Source organism: Chaetodon auriga, chromosome 3 (assembly GCF_051107435.1).
Source record: "Chaetodon auriga isolate fChaAug3 chromosome 3, fChaAug3.hap1, whole genome shotgun sequence".
Taxonomy (NCBI): Eukaryota; Metazoa; Chordata; class Actinopteri; order Chaetodontiformes; family Chaetodontidae; genus Chaetodon; species Chaetodon auriga.
Window position 1 is genome coordinate 26,461,703 of NC_135076.1, and position 24,552 is coordinate 26,486,254.

The window sequence follows — 24,552 nt, forward strand, 5'->3', positions numbered from 1 at the left end:
ACAAGAATTGTGGCTCAAAGCGCTTTACAACAAACAAATCACAGGCATATTCACAGAAAACTATTATAATACTAATAAAAATGAGATAAAACTAAGGATGAACGTAGGAGCATCAAAGGTCGAAAAACTCTTATTCCTTTAACACAGTGGCAATTTGAGACTTAATAGGTGAGAACTCAGAAAGTGTTTTGCCTTTTGTACACACTTCACACACCGATTGGTGTCTCTGAAGTGTCTCTGGACACAGATTCACCAGTGATCTCTATGGTTAGTTTAATCATTACTGGTTAATCATTTGAATGACACATCTTGCATGCTGTATGGCTCTTATTCACATCATTTCATCTACTTTGCACAATACTAAACTTGGCCAGCTCTCCTTTACCCTGCCGAGAATAAGAGGGTATAGAAAATAAATGAACGGAGTTTGTTAACGGCATGCTTCACTGGGCTCGAGAAGCTTAATGTCACACATGGAACGCTTGTTTTTCTTGTATTATTTATGTTTCACAGTTCAATTAATCTAATCAACGCCCAACAAAACTGTCCAACATAATTTGTTCTGCTTAACGTTTCTATTCTGCATATTCTCAGTCTATATCACAAACAGCCAAAGTGGATCGCTTGTCCGCTCAGGTTCTGTCTTTTTCTCCAGCAGCAGAAAGATGGAGTGCAGAGATTAACCCAAAATCCAGATTTACATGGATGCTGGGTCCTGGTTTAGCAGCAGTCCTTCTTGTTAAAACATCTGTTGACATTTCATGCCATCAAGGAGAAATTTAAATTTTCATTTCAGTGCTGCAGCTGTCAGGACTGCAGATGGGAAACATGTGAAACAAGCATGCTTTTTCATTTAGTTTTTCTGCAAAGTTCATGTTTCTGCTCTTTCAAATTTCAGTCTACCAATGATTTGAAATATGTCCCAGCTGAGAGCAGACATTTTTGTACACTCACAATCATCACGATGCACAAGCACATCCAGAAATTCTTCGCAGGCGCAGCAATAATCAGCACAAAAGATGAGAAAATTCACACCACAATCCAGTTACTGTCTGTTACAAATGAACCTGTTTACCTGTGGGACGTTCTAAACAGGTGTTTTTGGAGCTTCCCACAACTTTCCCAGTCTCAGGTGTTTCTGATTATGGTGATTAGTGGGTGGCCCTGGACCATATTTAAGGGAGACTGGAGGAGAAAGATACCTCTTTCTCTTGAACAAAGCAGCTTCTGATTTTCTCTGTTTGGGGTTTTGTTTTTTTCCTGTCAAGAATGGAGGTCTGGTCGTCTAGTTTTGTTTCTTTGTTAGCTTAGCTTATGCACTTTTTCGGTAGTTTAGGTGAGGGGGAGTTCTGGGTCCTACGGTCCAGAACTGTCCCAGACTTCTTCCATTTTTTGGTTGTTTTTGGTCAGACCTCCATACTCCCATAGATTTGGTTAAATCTTGGTTAAATAAAGACCCCATGCTCTACAAACTAACCCTCAGTTATGGCGTTCTGTGCATGCATTCTGGTTGCAAGGTTGAGCCGACTGTGTTTTTGGGGGCTGATCAAACTCCTGTCTGAGCAGGTGTTAGTGATGCACTGTGCCTTTGGAGTTTTGTTAATCGTGTTCACAGTATGGGCGGTGTTTTCGGAGGTGAGTCGTCTTTAAGTCGACAGTTTGAACATAAATATATTAGACTGTTTTCCATTGAAACAGGTTGAAAATGATTTCAAATCATTGCATTCTGTTTTTAATTTACGCTTTAAACAGCGCACCAACTTTTTTTGGAATAAGGGTTTTAAATGAACGTTCATGAAAGCAGAAATAACCTCACTGTTCACGAGCCGTGTGGATATGATTTATTTACAGTAGTAATGAGAATCAATACTTACCTGACACAGCAGTGATTAATACTGACCAGTAGTTCATATTCAGAAGACTTAACTGTAGTCAATACTGACAATACGGCTCAAGTGATTTACTCTTTAGGAGCGTGATCCTTCACGAGTCCTGTGTCTGATAACCAGGTGCTAAACAACGGTACTTTACTTTTCTTCAGCTGGGTTTGTTTGAATGTTAAATGTAGATGTCACACGTCTGTGGTGTGATGTGGTTCATCTTATTATGTGACAGTATGTCGTTTATTGTGACACTCATTAGTGACAAGTCATAAAAAAACTCAACAGAAAAACAGCAAGCATTACAAGCATTTTGTTCGATTTCTAACAGGGTTTGTCAGCATTAACCTAAAATAAATTGAAAGATCGAGGACAGATGTCTTACTTTGCACGATGATTGAGAAAAATAATGCAAGATGTAATTCATTTAAACAAGGCAATGCTGGATCTCAGGATGGTAATGGAATCTCAAACTCCACTTCAGCCTGAATGGTTCCTTTTTTGCAATTACTACACAATATCTGCCTCCATGCCTCCCTCGGTCATGCATCACTCCCTCTAAAAGTCTCCAGCAGCGTTCGTGGTGAGTGTTGGAGCAGCGGTAGGACAGTACGCCTGCTCATTCCTCATGTCTGGAATCAAAACAGCGATACAAAGCAGTTCAAAATGAAGCCACGGTTCTGCCGAGGAGTCTGTCTGCAGCACCGAGGAGCACACTGAGGCTGCTCGGCACTGAGGCCACACGGGGATCATGAAAGTCATGAACACGGGAAAGGTATTTTTGTAAGTTCATTACATGCTGATTGAAGCACACCAGCAGCATGTTAATATTCCACTGAGATCTGTTCTGTTTGTGGCGATACCAAGAGCCTCATTATATGATCCTCATGCTGATGACTTCATTAACCAAATCTTCCAGCCAGAAAAATGAAAAAATGAGATGCATCACTCGGGCTTAGTAAGTGAAAACATACTTTTCTTCTTGCATCTGAGTCGTCCTGTAACTAAGCTGAACCAGCTGACCTTCTTATTGAAGAAAGGTTTTTATGAAGTGAATAAAAAATTTTTCTAGCCAATTTTCTATCACAGCAGGAACGAGCCAAACAATTACACTAAGCTGCAAATTTCAGGAACATCACAAATTAATATTGTGCTGGGAGCTAAAGAAAACCACAGTACCAAGGATGTTGCGGTGGCCCTGCCAGCAGCTCGCTTACGCAGCGGGAAATGAAATGGCATGAATATTGTATTTCTTTGGATATCCAGTGTGTGATAGCCTGAGAGTGGGCAGCTCGCTCCACAGGGTGAGAATAGCATCGGGGACCCCACTGGCACCAGCTTTCGTTTTGGCAGGAATTACTTGAGGACACCAAGTTGCCTTGGACACTGCATGACCCACAAGTATAAAAATAGCTTCTTTATAATTACGAGGAGGCTGCCTTCTCCAACGTTACATACTGTTCATTTCTTATTAAAACAAAGCTCAGCGAATTGTTCCCTCTGAATGGTTCATTCACAGTGTGCTCCATCGTCACTCTGCCTAATGAAGAGACAGTGACGGAAGAAGAGACGGGTTTCCCATTTACAGGCAATCCAGGACGTGTGTGGGGGTAGAAAACACTTTGTCATGACAGCTTAAGTAAGGATGCTTTTAGAATCCAGAAATGAAGCAACTTGCTGGAAACCAGTCAAAATTACTGGTGAAAGGCATATTTATAGGCTGCACTTGCTTTGGGATTTTTAACACATTAAAACACACCTGCAGCCTTTCAGCCTTCACTCACTAACATCATAAAATGGAATTTCAGTGAGAAACAGCAGCTAGTAGCAATGAAGATAATAAGTTAGCTCTACAACAGCCAACAGAGTGGGTTTAAAGCACAGAAGCCCCCTCACACAAATAATGTTAGCTTAAGCAAAAGTGACGTTACCATTAGAGGTGCAAAATGCCACAATTTCAGTTAAAAACATCCAAAAAATAAACTAACATTATCAACAGAATGTGAAGAAATTGAAGTTTTCACATCATGTCACAAACATTTTTATATTGTGTTGCGGAGATATCTACTGTAGTTAGCATGCTAACCAGCTAGCCTCAGCCCGTCCTGTCTTGTAATACCACTTTGTACCTCAAGGGGCGATAGCGAGTCACTGTAGTGTCCAGTCTGGCAGATTTGGCTCCTGGCACCCTGGGGCTGACCCTGTGGTAACCTGACCTCCCTCTAGCTCCTCCCCTGCTTCACGCCTCACCTGCTCCCGCCTGAACCCGCCGTGCCTTCGAGTTCTGGTCGGAGCCGATCTAAATCACCTCTGTGCTGTTTTCCATGTGGTCAAACTGGCCTCCATTGGTTCTGTTTTCCGGCTCCGGTTCTAGTGCCTCTTCTGGCTGAAGTCTGATTGGCTTAATTTGAGGAAAGCTTTCATTTTCTTGCTCACGTCTTTGGGTCGTCAGGTTGTACTGATTCACCTGGTGAACTATTGGTCAGCTGTCCTTCGTGTCTTTGTTAAATAAATGTCAAGCTTGAGCACATATGTGTGTTAGTGCTTTTGTGGCTGTTTAAAGGGACACTTTCTTGTGATAAATGTTCGACCTCGAAGGTGATGAAGGGCATGACGTTGAGCCAGTGCTGTCTCTTTCGGGAGGACTTTCAGCTTTGTCCTTCACATCCAGCCTTTGACTGATTTCACGCTCTGTCTCTTGGTGTGGGACTCAGCATGAACTTCACAGATTTGGAAATCAATTTGGTCTACAGTAAAAAAAAAAAAAAAAAAATCACTTCACTCCACATCTGCTGCTGAGAAGAGATTTTCTTAAGATTACAAACGTACAACCAGTTTGTTTAAAATTGGAATCAATTGTATTACTTTTTCAAACATTCGATAATATGATGATAATACTGTAACTGTTGTTTTGCAGTTGAATACTCTCACATCCGGATGATTAGTTTGTTTTTGTTTGCACATAAAACTTATTTCTTCAAACTTCAGTTGGTTTTCTATCCACTATACCTGCAGCTGTGTTTAGCCGTGTTAGCAGTGTGGCTCCTGGGACCGTCAGTCGCTCAGTCAGTCCAGCACTTAAACCCTCAAATCTTCTATTGAATGGAGCACTTTGAACTTTTTTACACATTCATGGTCCAAAAAGATTCTGGTGACCTTACCTGTCCTCAAGGTTCACATTTATGGTTTGACTACCACCATCAGGTCAAAATTCAGGGCAAATACTTTGATTTATGACTAGATACTTGCAAAACTAATGACTGAAGTGTTTGTTATTCTGACTTTTGCTGAATCATGACAAAATTCACTCTTAATAGCTGCTGCTTCAATAAACAGATCAGCTGGTTGAATGGACGTTTCAGATACACTTGCAAACACTAGAAAGCCGGCGTCCATGTTTTCTCAATAGAAAACGTTAACGAGGTTAATGAATGAGCAGCTCAGACATCTGATGCTCGTTCGTCTTTAAGGGTGTCAGTTTGGGACACTTGTCAGGATGCCTCCCGGACACCTTGTGCAGATATTCTAGGCACGTCCAACTGAACACTCTGGTAAAGACCCAAAATATGCTAGAAGGATTACATATCCCATCTGTCCTTAGAAGGCATCAGTGAATTGTGCGAAATGGATGGATGAATGGATAGATGAAAAGATACACTCATGGCTTGATAATTCACTTGCTGTTTTATCCACTCAGGGATCAAGTGAGGTCGCCTTTTGTTAAAGAAGAGTACAATGTCAGTCATTTCCTATGAATGAAAAGCTCTGTTACTGCAGTGTGGAATCCAGCAGCCAATCGGCTTAAACCTTCCAGCCACTGCACGTTGGCAGCGCCGCCTTTCTGTTGATAAAAGACCTGGTACAGTGCTTCAGTGGGCTGATGAACATTAATAAGTCCATTTCTTTCAGATATTTATATTGAAATTCATGCAACAGTTTTCTCTTTGATTGTACTTTTCTGATGTGAAAATGGCCTAATTTCCTCTGAGTTTATTCCCAAAGCGAAGGGGATTAATCACAGTCTGTCTTCCGGAGAAGTCATGACACCCTGAATTATACACTGCATCGCAATTAGAAACAATGCAAGTATGACAGTTGATACTGTGGCTATATGAATTGTCTGACAATGGGGCTTAAAATTAGCTTGTCACACAGAGTGGGTGCATGAGTGCTTGCTGTAGTCGCACAGAATATGCACTAAAAATGCAGTGGTACTAATTTAAATTAAACCAAATGACTGGCTCTCAATGAGAGGCACAAGACAGAAGACACACTGGTGCAGAAAGACATTTGCATGCACATTATAGGACAGAATTAAAAACAGGGACTGCACTGCTTTATCTTTATCTTTGGCTGTTGTTTGGTCACATTTTTCAGGCCTTTCAGTTCACACGACCTGCACAGACTGCGAGTTTGAGAGCTGGATCGAGTTCAGGTGGCTTTGAGAAAATAAAGTCACGAAAAGATCTGAACATTTGTCAGCTGTTGACACAAAGTCAGTCAGGTGGCAACAATGACGACAAGATTAGATTCCCCACACACCTGTGGTTCAGGCACACAGGTGTTCTCACTTAATTTGGCTGATTAGACCTCGTCAAGACCGTGTGTGGGTGTGTGCTGGATGCCTGACTGACAGCAGCAATCTTGCAAATGTTAACTATATGTTACAGCCATCTTCAACCTGAGATTTCATCACCCAGAATGAAAGCAGCTGTGTAGTTTAGCAGGAGTTAAAGCAAACACGCAGATGTTAGCATGCTAACGATGGCATTAAACTCAAAGTACAGCTCAGGCTGGTGTGGGCTACAGCTAAACTTTAAAACTTGGCCTTTATGCTAAGCTAAGCTAACGCTTTTCTGGCTCCACCTCTTTACTTAACACACAAAGTTGTTGCATTTTAATGATGCAATTTCACAAACCTTCTGCTGGTCAGGAGGTGATCTGTAGGTACAGAGGAGATTTACAGATTTTACAGAATCAGTGCTCGACCAACGCCCTGAGTTTGGGAGCTGGAATCAGTGTAAAGGAAGGAAAATTTGGATCCTTATTAGAGCTAATAATGAAATGAGCCAAATAATTTACTCTAGAACACAGATGTCAAACAGAAAAAAGTATCAGCGGCTGTGACTCTGATCAGATTCTGTTTGTCTCAGCAGTTCTGTCTTTAAATCTGTTTCCCCTCTCAACTAAAGACCTCCTCTCTCGCTCTGTCCATCTGACGGTCGATTCTCTCTGTATCCTTTTCTAAAACCCATAACTCTCCCTCCCTGGACCATTCTTCACACACACTCTGAGTATCCGAAAACCTTCTGTCTTTCACTCATCTCTGTCCAGTTTCTACATCCACCCTCGACTCCTTCATCCCTCTCAGGTCTGCGTCTCCCCTTGTCCACTAAAGTTAAAGCCTCTCCGGCTTCAGGCTCACGAGCTGCTGCGGTTTTAACAAGGAGACACACAGTAATAGTTCATGAAGATAGTGTCTCTCTATTTTAAATGCATTTATCTTAGACCTCGGTGTTTAATCAAAATATCGGTATCCAGAGAGACTCAAATCTGCCATATCAGCAGGATATAACATGTTGTCAATACATCTGAGGTCAATACGCCACTGATTTAGCATTGCACTTCGCAAACACTGTCAGATTCATGATGGATGCCTCAGGATCAAAATCAATGCAGCAGTCTTCATGTGGCATCACGGGAAGACATTTATCAGACTTTGCACAGACTTGGTTCATTACAGAATGCTTACCGGCGTGCTTACTGATGAAGCACAAAAAGATCACCTGAGTGATGCTGCTTTGACAACGGACTCATTCCACGGACGTCTGCTCTCGCCACAAAAACACAAAACTCAATTTGAGCAAAATAACACCACCGTGCCTTGCATTGTCTCAGCAGAGCCACTCCTCTTCTCGCTCTCCTCAAACCAAATTCTGCACATTTCAAGGTAAAAATATCATTGTGCATGTGCAATTGTGCAAGCCATGAAGACCTTCATTTGAACAGATGCTCAGCTGACTGTGGACAAAGTGTAAGTAAGGACTTAACCTCAATGAGAGGGATCGACTCACCATATTTATTGACGACACTGGTCCGATGCTGTTCACAAATATGTCGACATCTATAACAGTCGGTTTAACTGTGGGGAAAAAAAGAGCAAAAATAATTATTGATCAAGACTTCCATTTAGGCACCATACCTGCCTCTTTTGTAAATCAAAGAGAGGCAAAGTGAAGTCGGATCGATGAGGCTTCGCTGTTCTGAAGGCTTTGAAGAGTAAGCAGCTCTCCTCGGGGAGCTGTGGTTGTTAATAATGATCACACATTAGTCTTCATCACATAAACTGCTGTCATAAAACACCTCTAGAAGTGTTCTCTTGAAAGCAGCAATTACACATCCATGCATCACAAATGGTTTGAGCCACAGACCAGCACCGTAACACAACGTAATGTACAATTAGACGTCACATGTGAGTCCATGTAGGATATCAGGGGAACGTCAGAGGAAGTGCAGGGAAGTCCACTCCACTGGTACTCAATCCCACTTCTCCCTGCTGGTTTTCACTCCAGCAACTAATCATGAACCGAATTACATCTGGGGCGCCAGATGAACGCAATTAACTGATAAACCGGCAGTCTTTCTGTCACTGATTGGACCGAGATGAAGCGCCGTGGTGGTCTACGTCTGGCTCCAAATTCCAATGTTTCTACTTGACCTGGAGGTAGAAGATAATGGCACAAATTAAAAAGGCCAAAACCTCCAGTTTGAGCCGCTAAAAAGGATGTTCATCAGCAGCTGAAGAGGGAAACACAAGCTGCGGTGGGCTGAGCTAACATCTCATCAGGGATGATGAACGGAAAACATTAACTTTATTTAAAACAAGGAGAGATGTAAGAAACGCTGTTTAGCATATTGCTATTTTTACTTGGACAACAATCCTACAATATTTGGGTCTATTATAATCTGAATGTTAAAGTGACATTTTTTATACTCTTGTATATAATGTACATATCGGTAGTTGATTTGTATTTTTTATTCTACATCTTTTTTAACTGTCTTTTTGATCTTTCCATGTCTCTTTCTCTCTCTTCAATTCTTTGCTGTCTCTAATAATTTAAGTTGCACAATGTGTTGTGTGTTGAATCACATTCAGTCTGGTCGGCTGTAGTTACTGTACAATTGACAACACTGCAATATTTGAAAGTATTCTTATGGTAACTCAAAATGTTTCCACGGGACTCAGGACTGAATTTATTCACAGTGACTTAATCAAACTTATATTATAAAAATACAATAAATATATCTGGTATAAGATGTGAGCGGTGAGACTTTGGTATATTAAGAAAAAATGGAAAACTTGGATCATCATGATGGGATTTTTTTCATTGTTAATCTAAAAATATGAGTTTGTGCAGCTTTAAAGGGGAACTCCACTGATTTCACTCATCAAAGTCTGTTGATCGGTCTTGGGGATTATTATTATGTATGTGAAAAACATAGAGTCAGTCTGATAACCTAAAAATGCCTTGAGTGATATCACTTGAGTCAGTTGGGTGTGAAGTATGAACATGAAAACTAGAGTTACCGCTCGTGGATGTGCACCTCCTCCAACCAGTTGGAAGGCCCTGACTTTCAGACATCAACACACACCAACACTCTCCTCGCAGTGCACCAGGTTTCCTTTTCCTTACTATCATCTACGATCTACCTGCCTCCTCTGATCTGCCAGCTCCTCTCACACTAGAACTCCCCTGGCTTTCCCCAACTTTCACACTCAGCGTAAAAGCGTCATTTAAAGCTTGAACTTTTAAACCGGTGACAGCTGTGACATACCGCTGCCACCGCCGTTCACATTTACATAGCAAAGAGCTCCTCCATCATTTTACATTACCTGTCTTTGGAGTCTCAGTCTCAGCCAATTAAGTCCACAGCGAGAGTTTTTCCACCTGCCAGTCTGCGTTCCAGCGTTCGGTTCACGTGCTAACAGATGGCACTCTGGAGAACACTTCTGCAGAGTCCCTGCTGAGGCAGCTTTTCAGAGGCACTACGTTCATAAGCACACAACACCTGGTGAGCAAACCGCATAGATCCCCTGTATAAACCTCTAAAATGAGACCAATAGATTCAAAGATCTGAATGTCATTTTTGACAGTGTCATTCACAAACCTTTTACGGTAACCGTTCTCATTTGTACGTTTCTGTACATCAGTACAAGCAGCACCTGTTTCACGCCCTACAAACACCAGATGGGACGGTGCTGCAAAGACACTCCGACGAGTCAGTTAACAGCTCATTGTGTGTAAGCTGTCAGGTAATAACGACACCTCGTGCAACAGGATGTATTTTGACCCTCAGAGCAGCCACCAAGACATTAAATGGACAGAATCAGCCAACGCAACCTGATCTCCTTTCCTAAACGGGGAGTATTCATACGCACAAACATTTCATCTAAATTACAGAGATCAGTAATGACCACAGGAATCTAAAACCTTTCATCAGGTCACTTCCCAAAAGACGACACACAGGCTCTGTGCTAATCACAAGGCCTTCCGCTATCTGAGTTCAAAGAGAAGAAAATAAAAACTCAATATTTGTGCGATCCCATTGGGCAGATAAACTGGCTCATTACACACTTTCCAAAAGAGAATATCACCAGCACGAAAAAGGTTTCATCTAATTTAGATTACAAATGTGATCTACAGCACAGCACACACTTCATTATATAGAGGTGCACTGTTGCATAACCCTGTTTCCTGTGAATTAGGCTCTTAGGCAGCTAATTCGCTTTAGTAATTTATGTTCAGCAACAGTAGTAGTGAGACGCTCAAACGGAGGAGGTCGGTGTAGAGGATGTTATTGAAATACATTTCTCTTCGTTCACAGATTACACCTGAACTGATTCTCTCCTCGTGGTCTTCACCTCTCTTTTTAGATTCGTACCCTCTTTGAAATTATAAATGGCTCATTCAGACTTCCACGTGACGTCATGTCCAGCTGTACAATTATAAAAAGATGACCAGCAGGAACATTTTGATCAACAACCGCTCATCAAATCTACAGAGGAAAGGATATCCACACTTGGAGCTAACATGTGGTCACGTGACTCGTGGTCAATGACAAGTGTATGAAAAAGTACCTGCTATTTTCAGTCAGTGATTTGTTCATTTTTAACAGGTGGAATGGCCCTGACCCTACAGTAAAAACCTTATCTGTATGTGTCTCCCCTACAGCATTTAGCACAGATGGAACTGAACGATCAGCAAAAAGTTACAGGAATACTACAGGCAGCAGTGTGCCTCTATGATCCTCTCGCTCTTCGATCATGAAGGTGGCACTAAATGGTAAATGGACTGTATTTGTATAGTGCTTTACTATGTCTGACGACCATTCAAAGGGCTTTTCTGCACCTGTTCGCACACACATTCATATGTGTGGCTAAATCACCTGCTCATACGAGCGTTACCCATCCAACACACCGATGGCACAGCATCAGGGGCAGTGTTGGGGTTCAGTATGTTGCCCAAAGAAGATTCTCTTCTGAGCCACATTTATGCATCATGACCACTATGTTACCAGCTCTGTTGTACTCTTGCCTCAATCGCATTAAAGTTGCGCTGCTGATGTGGAGAGTATTCATTAAAAGCATTTGTTTGAAGTGTTCAGCATTATCCTGCAGTTACCTCAGGTATTTATTTTGTACTTGCTGCTGGCGTCACTGAAAAATGAAAGACTACTATAAAGAGTATAATCACATAATAAGCCTACACCTAGTGCCTATAATTATTAAGCGAGGAGCACTGCGCTGAAAAGAGACCTGATTGGATGCCAGCTGATCCTTTGCTAAATCAGTCTGCCGAACAGCGAATGTCTAATCATAGCTTAGAAATTGTATCTAGACACAGCTTTTTTAAAAATTTATCCACATGTTGAAGCAGTGCGCACAAGGCTGTTTAGTAAAGTAAGCATCCAAATAGGCTTAAGTTAAAATTTTTCATTTTCAATACTGTACCAAAAAGCAGTATTTTCCCATACATTTCCTTCATAATAATGTACTATGACTGGCTTCTCTGTAATACAAAAACAAAACTGCTGCTCTATAATCACTGGTGAGGATGGTGACTTCTTCTCCGGGATATGTGGCTTTAGCCTCGGTTGTTTCACACGTTATCATGTAAATAACCCTCAAGTGCACATTAAGGATCCCTTTAACAGAGATCTTGTGCTCAGGGAAAATGTTTACCATGTTCACCATCTTGGGTTAGCATGTTAAACTAATTGGTTAATTGGCGCCAAACATAAAGTGCAGCTGAGGCTGATGTGAATACCTAGTAATACTACAACTACTACCACCACTACTACAACTACTACTACTGTTATTAATAATAATAGTTGTTGAGATACTTCAATCTGCATCAAAGTGGTAGACTGACAGGCCGATGTTCCCTAGAACCACAGTGCTAGCATGGCTAGAGTCAGCTAGCGTTTGTTATCGTCAAACACATGGTTTAATGTTGATTAGCTTAGCAACAAGTCAACTATCAACACAGTGTCAATGCTTTGCCATAAAGTAACAAAGAGATGGTCAAAGCACATTTGATGGTCAGGAGAGTAGCGTAGCGTAGCATAGCGCTGCTTGTGTCGGTCTTTGCGGCGCAACACAAATAAACCCAGAGGCTGCGGAAGACTAAAAACAATGAGTAATTCAGTTTGTAATTATGTCCCTCTGAAAATTTGCACCTTCTGCAATGAAGCCGCATTACATTACTTCCTTTATTATAGCTACAGTACTAATTATGCCGCAAGCTATAATTCCGCACCTGCCAACAGTGCCACTTAGCAACAGTCATTCAGTAAATGGGGACAGCTCATTAGCGTTAGGAAAATAGATAACATGAACTAGAAAATAATTAGTAGTTGTGTGTTGGTTATTTATCAGCGCAGCCATCAGTGAAATATCTGGAATGGCCATCCTCTAAATATACTGCGCTGTTCGGGATCTGTCTCCTCAGATACCAATACAGCAGAAGTGCTTTGTCTGAAGATGGCCAGTTTTAAATAACAGGAAGATGAGAGAATAACAGCATGACCTCTCTCAGGGGGGAGGGTATAATCTGCTATGCAAAGGTGAATGAGTACTTGGAGACGTGTATACAATCATCCAGTGAGGGGGAGAAGAAAGCTTTAACCTCCTGTGAGATTTATTTGTCATTAAGGTGGGCAGAGGCTGATGAACAGGCCCACAGAGACGTTAGCTCATCTCTGTCCGGGTTTGCACTGGAGCCTGTCTGACGAATGGATGTACGTTATCTGTTAGTGAAGAGTGGGGACAAACTGCAGCCTCGTCTCTGTGTTTGACATACCGACAGCGATATTTATGGCAAACATGTGACCACGGCTGGATATTTGCCTTTTTGTGTAAATATAAAATTAGAAATGTCCTTGTCAGGCTCCATTAGCCTGTCAACTTTATTCAAAGAAACTGAGTTTGAGCACAAACAAAGTAAAGGAAGTAAGGAAAGTAAAAAAAGGAAACATCATCTGAACTGCAGCAACCTCTCGTCTCTCGTTTGAAGGTGTGCTGGAGTCAGGGTGGAGTCCACCACCTGCATCTCATCACTGTAATCAAGGCCTCCACATACACCTCGCTCTGCCATCTCCACCCTACCAGACTATAGTCTCATCCACTGGATCTGCTGCGATGCTCCTGGCTTGTATTCAGGCTGCATTGCTGTGGCTAACTTTGTCCTCTGTGTCCTTGTAGTCCTGCTGCTCCTGACTCCAGCCCTGCTTCCACTCCCTTGCCTGTTAATTGCCCACCACCCTCAGACCCTGTTTACACCTGGCATTAACATGTTCAATTTGATCACTATTGGACAGCCAAGACACATCGCCGTTCACACCTGTGTCCATCCATGGTCTCCAAGATGTCTTCAGATTTAGTTACTGCCTACGTTGCTTCCACTTGGTCAGAGGACCCCATGCACAGTTATTACGTGTCCCCAGGTTTGGGCTACGGGGTACTCTAACCGTTGAGAGCAGCAGGACAAGACGAAAAAGAAACTTTTACTCCAACCACTTCAATCAGAGCTCCTCCTCATTTTTCCAATTGTTTTTTCAGTCGTCACGTCCTACATTGATGAGGTATGTTCCTGTTACGTCCTTGACTGGGACACATCAGGACGCATTAGCGTTTACGCTAATACACTTAGCGTCCCAGACCATTTTGGCAAGTGGTTTGAGTGATCGGATCATGATGAATCACAACCTGACACGGACCTGGACCTCCTCAGCCTCACTCAGCAATGATCAAGCTCAAATATCTGCCTCTCTACTTTGGCTCCTCTTCCTCAATCATCATCTTCTACATTCTTGCAAAAAAATAGCTTTAACTGCTTCCCCGACTCTCTGGTTTGTCTGCATTTGGGTTCCCAGCCTTTGGCAGATCCCAGCAGACAAATGGAGACTAGAATAAAATATAGAAAGTCTTTTGCAGCTGACCTGTGGAGGAGTTTGAATCCTGTACGACCTCAGCCACATTAATTCCAACCTCTCTTCATCTTTTCGGACCTTTTGTATATGACTTGTTGAACTTCTGAAAGCACAGCGGATTGATTGTGTCTGTCCTCACCAAGGGTACTTCTGCCTGTTTACGAAGGACTGAAGTATTCAAAGAGTTGATTAGACTTCCACTTATGTGAACCAATCAATGACTCCGACCTCTGCTGGATGGGTTTGGATCTTCCCACCACATCCTCCCCTGAATGGATCCTCAGTCAGGATGATAATCCATGTTTGATTTTCAGTAATTCCTCATCGCCCATCACAAAAAAGGAGCAGTGCAGGGAGGTGTTACTCACACTGCATATTAGTGATGGTTGGTCAGTGCTGGAATAAAGGGGATTAACTTTCCTCTTTGATGCTAAATAGTTCTGGCAACTTGGTTGAAATCAATATCAAAACATTGATGAGAACATTTTTCTGATAGATTTGTGTATAAATAATATAGCAAAATAACAAAATCACATTTAAAATAATCAAATTGAGGTTTAATGCAGTGACCTGTGAAGAAGAACTTTAACTTTTTTTGGAGTTTTTCATTACAATTTGCTGATTCATTAATTTCGGCAGCATAAAGTAACAGGATATGATTTTATCATCAGAATAGAAAGCACTTAAAGTCAATATTTAACAATGCATTAGAAACATAAAAGACTTCACAAGCAGACATAAACCTGTCCTCAAGTCTGGAGACCCAATTCCACCAGGAAAAGAAAACAATGATGGTAAAAATAAATATAAACTCATTATCACTGTCAGTTAAATATGTATGGTATGGTAATATACTAATTAATTTTCTAACCGTCAAGGACAAAGTAGAGCTTTATCATTGTCCACTTTCTCAAACTAGGACCTGTTTCTCTGCACGTTTTTGTCCACTCATTAATCACATAAGCGAGCAGGAACTCCTGATGACATAACTACATGTGGGAAAGTCGCAACTCATTCTTGGTCGACGTCTACATGTTCTGAGCCGCCGCGTAATGACTTATGGCATGAAGACTTTAGCTTCTCCTCTCACTGTCCGGGCTCATTACCAGAAGAAATGCCAAGGGCTCTGAAATATTCAGAAAGCAGAACAGATCACCTCCCTCCGGCTAACTGTGCCACGGCCGATCATCTGTCACCCAGTAAGTAGCCAGACACCAAAGCTAGTTTAAGAAGGGCTCTTTAATGAATGTGCAGGAAAATAGCTGCAGTACGGCTGCGGCTAAGACTGGAGTTTCATTTTTACAGTGACACTTTTCATCTGTGTCTTCTTACAAGTATAAATCTGTCATATTTTGACTAAAAACTGGCCTCTGTTAGCACTGTGGTGTAAATTATTGTAAATATTTTAGGTTTAAGCTTGGTTTGTCTAAGAAATGTGCTACTGCATGCTCCGTGATGGTATTAATAACTAATATATCACCACAGCATCATCGTCAAACAGCAGAGAACTGTTCAGCCTTTCATACTCTGTCCATTTATTTCCCAAACAGGAGGAGATGAGACACATTCAGGACCGTCGTTCTTTCAGTTATCTTCAGTTATCGGACGTCCTCTGGAGGCTTTTACAGCTGTTCCACTCGCTGACTGCTGCCTATTCTAAATCTATCACAGGCTAAGAGTGGAGTATTCTGCCGGTCCTGGATACTGTCTGAAGACTACATTTCTAACATTTGACTCATACATACCTTCAGTGTCATGTGGTACGCTGCCTCGATAGCTGCCCCCGTTGCTGTGCCATCAGTGTGTGAATTCATATGTACGTCTGCCAAATGACTAATTGTAATTGTAATTATTCCTCAATCCTCGCACACCTCGTGACAGACTGAGCTTCAACATTTCCAGAACAAAACTCAACATTCAAGATGCGCTCTGACTGATCACAGTGAACTAAACCTACAATGTGTGCGCCACATCAATCAGTCACTGTCGTCTACTGAGCCGAGTCTGACAGACCCTGACAGCATCTTTTGTAACCAACTTAGTTACTAGGTGATGGTCTAAACAAAAGCCTCACTCATTTTTCTGAGAGAAAGGTGGCGTTTGAAACAGTTTTCCCGTTTCGGGCTGATGTTCATCCTCTGTTATGCCTTTGAAAGCCTATTGTATGACTGTGACGGTGTCAGCTTTTAACTGCTTTTGTCTTGACATTGTGCACAATGGGGAGAACAAAACACAGCTGTTGAATTATGAGGGGATTTTATTAAAGTCGATTAGAGAGCTACACATGCAATCATGGGACTGAACCTATGCTGAGATCATTTTCCTGTTTGAAGTTTTTATCATTAAGAAAAATCAAACCTCATTCACGACTCTGGTCGCCATTCTTTCACTGTATTTACAATCTGCGTTAAATTACTGCAAGTGCAAACATTTCCTGCTGCTGCTTGTTCACATTACAACCTTGATTCCAAAAAAGTTGGTAGGTCGTGTCAAACGTAGATACAACAGAATAAGATAAAACCCTACACACCTGTTTGGATCATTCCACAGGTAAACAGCTTCATTGGTAACAGGTGAGAGTGTCATGATTGGGTATGAAAGGGGCATCCTGGAAAGGCTCAGTCGTTCACAAGCGAGGATGGAGCGAGGTTCACCACTTTGTGAACACATGATTGGATGAAAGAGATTACTGCATGGACTCAGGAACACTTCAGAAAACTGTTGTTGGGAATTACAGTTTGCCTGTAATCTGACCTTTTAATTTTATTTATGTTTTACGCAGCATCCCATATTTTTCGGAATCGGGGTTGTAAAAGCGAGCGTTGAAACATGGGGCGTCTTTCATTGTGAAGCAGTCGCAGAGTTTGTCTCCAAGGTCAGTCGTGACCTAATCTGATTCACAGGCTGTTGGTATAAGCCTGCTATTGGCTGACTTTTTTAGTTGGCGCTTTCCTTTGACTGTCTGCGTGTTACCGTTATTAAAGTCCCCGTTGCAACATGAAAAACAACAGCGACATAGGGATATAGATATGGATCGTGCAGTTCTGGGTCTTTCAGTGAATAGTTGAAAATATATAAAAATATATTTCTTTTGCAGGGATTTTGCCATGTTAGGGCTCCCCACGTTCCACCAAAACAAGTTCCCTCCTGAGCTTAGCACCGCCCAAGGCGACTGTGATTGGTTTAAAGAAATACAAGCCGAAGCATTTGGATCCTCTACACCGGAATGATAATTGGAGCCGGACCTCACCTCAGCTCTGGCACAGCCCTTAAACTAAGTGTGAAGATCCGCCTGGCTATGGCGAGCCATGACGACAATCACTCAACAAACATGCACCTGCAGAACAAGACAATGGCATTTTTGTCTGTTTTAGGTTTTGTAAGAGTCAGTCAGGAGGAGCAGCCACATCGAGCTGTTAGATGAAGAGCTGCAGGTGACAGACTGCTGAAGACGGCCTGAAGTACCAAAACAAATTGGGCCTCTGTCAGTGTGAAATGTGTGTCCAGGTGTCGCAAACAGTGTTGTAATTCATAATAGGGAGAAACTGTTATTTCTTCTTTGACAAGCAGCTTTAAGATAAAGCGAAAATAACTGAAATTGGAACATTAAACATTAAATACCGGCACAGGCAGGCGTGACAGAGCTGAATCAGTCCTCGCACGCTCAGCTCAGTGTGGACACCAGCACAGCTATCACTTTACATTCAAGCCATGTGGTGGAAATGCCCCTTGTTGTTTAACCACGGGCAATTACAGACTTTAAAAAGTCACATTCATTAATGCTCAAGAGGACAAGGTCAGATGACTTCAGTGCGCCATCTGCCATCAAAGGGCCAGCATCACAACAAATGACTAATTTACTTATCTGTGGTTTGTGGGCAGGGGAATCAATAAAAAAAGAAGCTAATCGCCAACATCCTATTTATCATTGCTTCTTTGAAATTACCCATGCAAGTCAATTTAGCCCGCTTTGGCTGGTCAACCAGGGAGGAACACAGATCTGTGATACACAACAGAATAATAATTTACTGTGTGTGTGTGTGTGTGGAAAAGAGAAGCCGTGGTAGTCCCTTAAGTAGCTTAGTGAAAAGGTCACTGTGTTTATAACTCAGACACCTACAGTAGTTGCCTCCAGTGGTTGACAGCTGAGCAGTGTGCAGCATGAGCAGCATCCATAAAATGTGGGATTCCTTCTCTCCTCGTGATTTTCACTGGATTAATTATTAATGGTTTATTTAAAAGTAAATGTGCAGCTGAGGATCTGACTGTAAAACTGCTCTGTTAGCTCGTAGTGCACAGTCCCCTTTGTCCCCACAGAAATGCATGATGGTACACTGTCCATATGTCACGACAAGTTGGAAAATCTTTAACTGATCGTGTTCGTACAAGACACAGAGGAGCCGGAGCACTGAAGTAAATCAAAGCACCTGAAAGTGGCCACAGGGTGAGTGGAAGTAAAGAAAACCTCAGATGTGTTGCGTAAGAGAGGCGAGCGAGAGGTTCGAGTTATTTATTGGAGTCAAAGTGACACATGGAGAAACTGAGAGGAAGTGGCACTTAGGGTTTGAGAGAGGACTCGACTCTCGGGACGGCATCAAAAGGTCTTTTCCACCGCTTGGTGTGCTGCTCAGTGACATCCTGTGTACCGGTAATATTTGTTCCTTTCTGTCAGGCCAAAACAGCACCTTACCTGGCTTGGTATCCATAGTAACAGGCATAGCACACAACACCTGTCCTCAGGATCAAGTGATACAGACGCTAAAGACTGTTTGCTAAAACTACGTTGTACATAGTTACAGAATAACCCATGGTACTCTGATAACTGTCTCAGACACTATATTTTCTGTATTTAACAATAAATCAGGATTAGCACTGCTCACAATCTCGCTAGCATTTTTTTTTTCCTTAGAACTTTTAAATCACATTTGAGGAATTAATTATCAACCTGGGCTGCAGACCCTCTGGGACACAGACGGACCTACATTCACTGTGATTCATGTGTGGTTATTTGATTACTTGCACATTTGTTTGGTGTTTGGTGCTGTAATATGAGCCACTAAAGCAGAAAATAAACTCAGAAATGGGAATATTGGATGAGAAGATGTTTAGCACCCCTATGTCTCGAGCTAGCAAGTGATTAGCTTAGCTTAGCATAAAAAGTGCTAAATCACCCGAGTCTCTGAATCTCACTGATAAGCATGTTATATCTCATTTGTTTAATCCGTACACAAGTAGAAGTGAAAAAACAATACAGTATGAGCTGTTATGTGCTTCATTTATTTCTTGTTGTACATAATGCGCTGTCTGTGACTTGCATTAACTGATTTTTAGGCAACTTAATGCATTAACATTGGCATTACAACCTTTTAAAACTGATATAGTGATATGTAAGCTAACAGCTGCTTATACAGACAGCAGCATTAGTATTCATGTGAAGCTGTGATTCTGACTAAGTCGAATATTCACTCTCCTTTTAGCTCTGTTTTTGGTCTCCATCAACTCCTCTGCCAAATATCTGGCTGTTTAGCTTAGCTTTAGCTTTAGCTTAGCTTAACTGCTCCACGATGTTCATGCTAACTGTGTCTGCCGGGTGGGGCTGAACAGGTAGCATACAGTGAGTTTATCTGAGAGCTGTTTTGCTGAAAACACCTGAAACAACACTCAGTGAACCAAAGAAGTAAAGTTTTGGGTTTTGAATAACAAAATATTTAGTTTAAAGATGCTAAATGAGGGGAACTGCACCATGACATAATCCTAATTATTAAAATTCCCTGTGGCTTCATCGCCACAAGCGACCACCCTCACCTTACATTTGCCATTTGATCCATCGTTATGATTTCAGTAGTGATTATAATGGTGTTAAGGATACAGTCTCACGTATCAGCATTCATTGTCAAGTCTACTTTACATACACTTGCCTCTTAATAAAAGGCAAGTCTTCAAATACTGCTGACACAGTTAGCAGAGTAAGCTAGCTCGGTCCAGCTCCTCATCAGTCACAGACACTGCAGAATTTCTAAACGTATCGAGAAATGATGAAAATCATGACAGCAGAGACAGCAAAGAAGAATCATGGTCACAAGCTGAGGTAACAGCCATGTCTGAGGCAGTGACTCTATAATAATACAACAAAGTGTCAGCTGGACATCTTCTTACAGTGACCCGCTGCTGTGCTCACTGCTGGAACAGATGAAAACCCGACCTCCACCCTGAGCTGCTGCTACTGTGGCCTGCAGCCAAATTTCTGCATCTACCTCACAAAGAATAAGTCATGTAAATATTTTACACGAAGCTCATTTCTCTCATGCATCCAACTCATAAAGCGTATGGCAGGATATGACCGTCACACGACTTCTTGATCCTGACACCAAAGAGAAAACTGAGGCAGGAAGTGAACGCTGGCTCTACATGGCAAACACACAGCATATCCTCAGATCCTCTGACGCTGTATATGACATGAGGGATGCAAATGCAACAATCACGAGAGTCTGTGAATCACTGCACTCAAAGTTTCAACCTGCGAATGTAATTTATATTCATGAGGACCTGCTGATGAGCTGCATCTCGACCTTTGTTGCTGTAGGTCAGTAAGTAACCAACAGCTGAAAAACGGGGTGATTTTCTGCTCGCTCGAAACAAACAACCAAGATCACACTGTTTAAATGAACTGTGTGAAATGCTGCTGCACCGCAGTGAAAGCTGGAAAATACAAACAATTTATTTTGTGCAAAATGATATTAGCATATTTTCATTATTAACAAAAACTACTGACTTCGACTGCAGTAACTGGTTCCAATGGCAAAGGCATCTAAGCTACTGGCTTCCAACCTGTGGGTCCTGACTCCCACTAGGGGTCACCAAAGCTTCACAGGGGGCCTTGAGGCCTTCTTGATTTTAATGAGTATAAGAAAACCTTTGTAAAAAATATATAGTCGGCCAATATATCACCAAAATTTTTGATTATTTTTTTTAAGATACTAAGTTAGAACATCTCACAGGATCAGGGCACGCTGAACACAAGCCTTGTTCAGAGAGCAGAACAGCTTCGTCCTCCTAGAAAAGTACACATTAAACATCCAGAGAGCTAACAGAGCAATGGCCGAGCGTCCGGGGAAAGAAAACACTGAATTAATCAAAAAAATAAGCCTTTCAAGTGTAAAGAAAAAACATAACAGACAGACAATTGTGAAAAACGTTTGAAAAAATATCTACAAAACTAATCTGCTGCCATGTGCAATTCAAATATTCAAGGCAATATTGATTCATTCTCTCTCTCTCTGTGTAAAATACATCTATAGTTAATGTTTATTTTGTATCCTTTTTACTGTCTCCTTTTTATTCTTGCTATTATTGCTGTCTGTAACACTTTAATTTCCCTGGCGTGGGATCAATAAAGTTATATCTTATCTTATCTTATCTTAATCTAATCTAAAAATATCAGGTAAACTCATCTCTGATACAAGATTCACAGGAAATAATATGCTCAAAAATTCACCCAAATCACTCATTTTACACAAACTTCTTGCAGTTATTGAGTTCATTCTGTGTATTAATTGCAGTTTATCAGATGTTCTGTGCTGTTATTGTTATGCACTGAATATAATATGAGAAATCCACAAAACATGTCACTTAGTCAGAGGATGTCTGTTTACTCAGTGACAGAAAAGGAGTCCTTTAAGGAAAAACACTGGGAAGCACTGATCTGAGGCTTCGGCATGTATTCAAACGCTCTGACTTTACCTGAGGCAGACGATGAGCTGTCACACAGGTGCTACAACATGTCACCGCCACATCACAATAAGCACCACATCATGGTGCGAAACAGCTCACATGCAAGCTGGGTAGAGCAGGTATGAGCAGGTGTGATGCCTGACCTTGTAAAGCTTTATGATCCTCCTGGTTTATTATCTTTTCAGTCCATATACCTGCTGCTGTAAGACATCTTCATACATTATGAAGCGTTATAGCAGCTCTTGCATTGCATGATTTGTGCAAACATGATGTTATTCATAAAGATAGCAGGTATCTGCTCATTTATCAGGTTACAGCAGCAGCTGAATCTGCAGGTTTAGGTGTCACTGATTCACAGTCTGCAGGTGAAAAATCTGTTTTCTGCTACAAACATATGAGTGAAGCAGAAGAGTCAGTTACCTCCGATATCCGGTCGCAGTTTCTTATCATATTCTTTCAGTAAATTGTTGAGTATTTCCGTGGTGTCGGTGTCCTGCGATTTAGGAGCCAGCATCTGGTTCACAGTGACATCCTCGTAGTCCTCCTCCTCATAGTCGATTGTGAGAGAGCTGCACAGGTAGAAAGAAGGTGGTTGAGAACAGGCGATGCCATGAAGTGAATTCTGCAGGCTGCATGAAATACTGTCAACCGGAGTCCTTCAGATAAACTTGGAGCTGAGCGTAAAGTTGTCTTTAGGAAACAAGTGACAAGCATCGCCGCATTAAAGGAGTTTATTTTCTCCAACACCCCTGAGCACATCTTTATTAGAACAAAAGCACGCCACTCACCGTGTGTAAAGGACAGACAGGAGGGAGACATACGCCAGTAATTTGGATGACATGTTTCTCGCAGGGTGACAACAAGTAGAGATGCGTGAGCGGACGGTGCGCGTCGGTGTCTGGTCACAGCTGCTCAGGGGATGCAGCGAAGGAAAAGCTCCTCAGAGTTTGTAATCCAGCACAAATTTCACGCATTGTTCAAAATCGGGCGTTTTAAAAATCCTTCCTCGCAGCTTTGAGGGCGCAGCAGCAGCTTCTCACTTGTCAGGTTGCAGATTGCGGACGCTGCTGGTCTGCAGGTGCGCACAATCTGAGCGCGTCCTCCGAAAGACCCTCATTCATCCAAAACTCCTCCACGGGAAGTCTGCGTCACGGCACTTTCTTAAGGACTACTTTTCGCAGGTCTCATGAAAACTGTCCAGCCGGCGTAAAAATACTTTTTGTTGAGCTTTTTCTTTCTTTCCTCCTGATTTTTTGGAGTATGTGTCAAATGAAAATAAAACGTGCTTTGTGCCTGGATTGAACTCGACTTCAATACTTTGAGGGAACATTTAGAGAAGACATTGACTTTAACTTTAAATAAATCTGTGCCAGTACAATGAACTCCATCCCAGTGAGGCTCCTGGTGTTTGCCTTCATGGTGGCAAAAGCTAAATATGTCTCTCCTCTTGTTATTGTTTTCAAATGTTGCTCTCACTGTCATATTTAATTCATTTCTCTTTCAGTATGATTTCAGTGATGCACCTGCAGTTTGAGCACAGGTGATGTGGCCTCTTTGGAGCTCTTGTCAGCTGCCACATATTCATTTTAAAGCCTGCATATCAAAGTGCAAAAGCTCTTTCAAAGCTGCCAAATTCTACTAATTGGCGTGCAACCTTTGTAGTGTGTTTGTAATTGTAATTGAGGGCTCTTGTCACGCTGCTTTTATATTGTCAATCTTCTGTACTTACAGTAGCCGTGATGGCACAGACAGCCAGCGGCAGAGATCTAACAGTTAAAGGGGAACTCCAGCGGTTTAGTTCCCCTTTAAAGGGGCAGTGTGTGGGATTTAGCGGCATCCAGTGGTGAGGTTGCAGACTGCAACCAACCAAATATGAGGGATATTTGGTTTACATATAAAGAGCTCATTCTATTGCAACATTATTTTCTGGTGTTTTATACACTCATGAAAATGAAAAGACTTATATGCAATTTCTGTCAATAGATCCCTTTAAATCCTGCACACTGGACCTTTAAAGGTAAGTTGTTCTGTCACCAGAGAGACAAATAAAGGTTGTTGTCAGGTGAAAAAGGCAGGAAGTAACACAGACGACTGCATGCTGTGTGTGAGGGTATCTTCAGAGAGTATTAGGAAGTATAAAGTAGTTTTTATAAAGGGTCATTCAGAGGGTTTCTTCAGGGAATAATGTGACTGCCCCTTGACACTTCTCGGCTATCATTTTTAATGAATGGACAACTGGCTGGTCCTCAGTGAAGCACCAAGAACGAAACAAGTCCTCCCTCTGTCGGCCTCTTGTATTTCACCTCTGAGTCATACAGACGACTCTTGAAGGGGAAACATGAAGCAGTCAGATACCACAGAATCTCAGAAATAGAGCACAACTTGCTCCTGATGATGATTATAAGGTGAATCGTGTCTTTGCTCTGTCAAAGGAAGACTAGCAGCGAGA

The 24,552-nt window shown here is 41.9% G+C and overlaps 1 protein-coding gene across 1 annotated transcript in view; it reads right to left on the bottom strand.

The window, feature by feature from the left end:
• Positions 1-23,216, bottom strand: part of gabrg3 (gamma-aminobutyric acid type A receptor subunit gamma3) — a 41,346-nt gene extending 18,130 nt beyond the window's left edge. The window contains exons 1-3 of the mRNA XM_076727241.1: positions 22,892-23,216; positions 22,524-22,672; positions 7,955-8,022 (exon numbers count right to left, since the gene is read on the bottom strand). Coding sequence (XP_076583356.1) covers positions 7,955-8,022; positions 22,524-22,672; positions 22,892-22,944 — 270 coding nt within the window. The 5' untranslated portion in view covers positions 22,945-23,216. The remainder of the gene's footprint in view (positions 1-7,954; positions 8,023-22,523; positions 22,673-22,891) is intronic.
• Between the last annotated feature and the right edge of the window lie 1,336 nt (positions 23,217-24,552).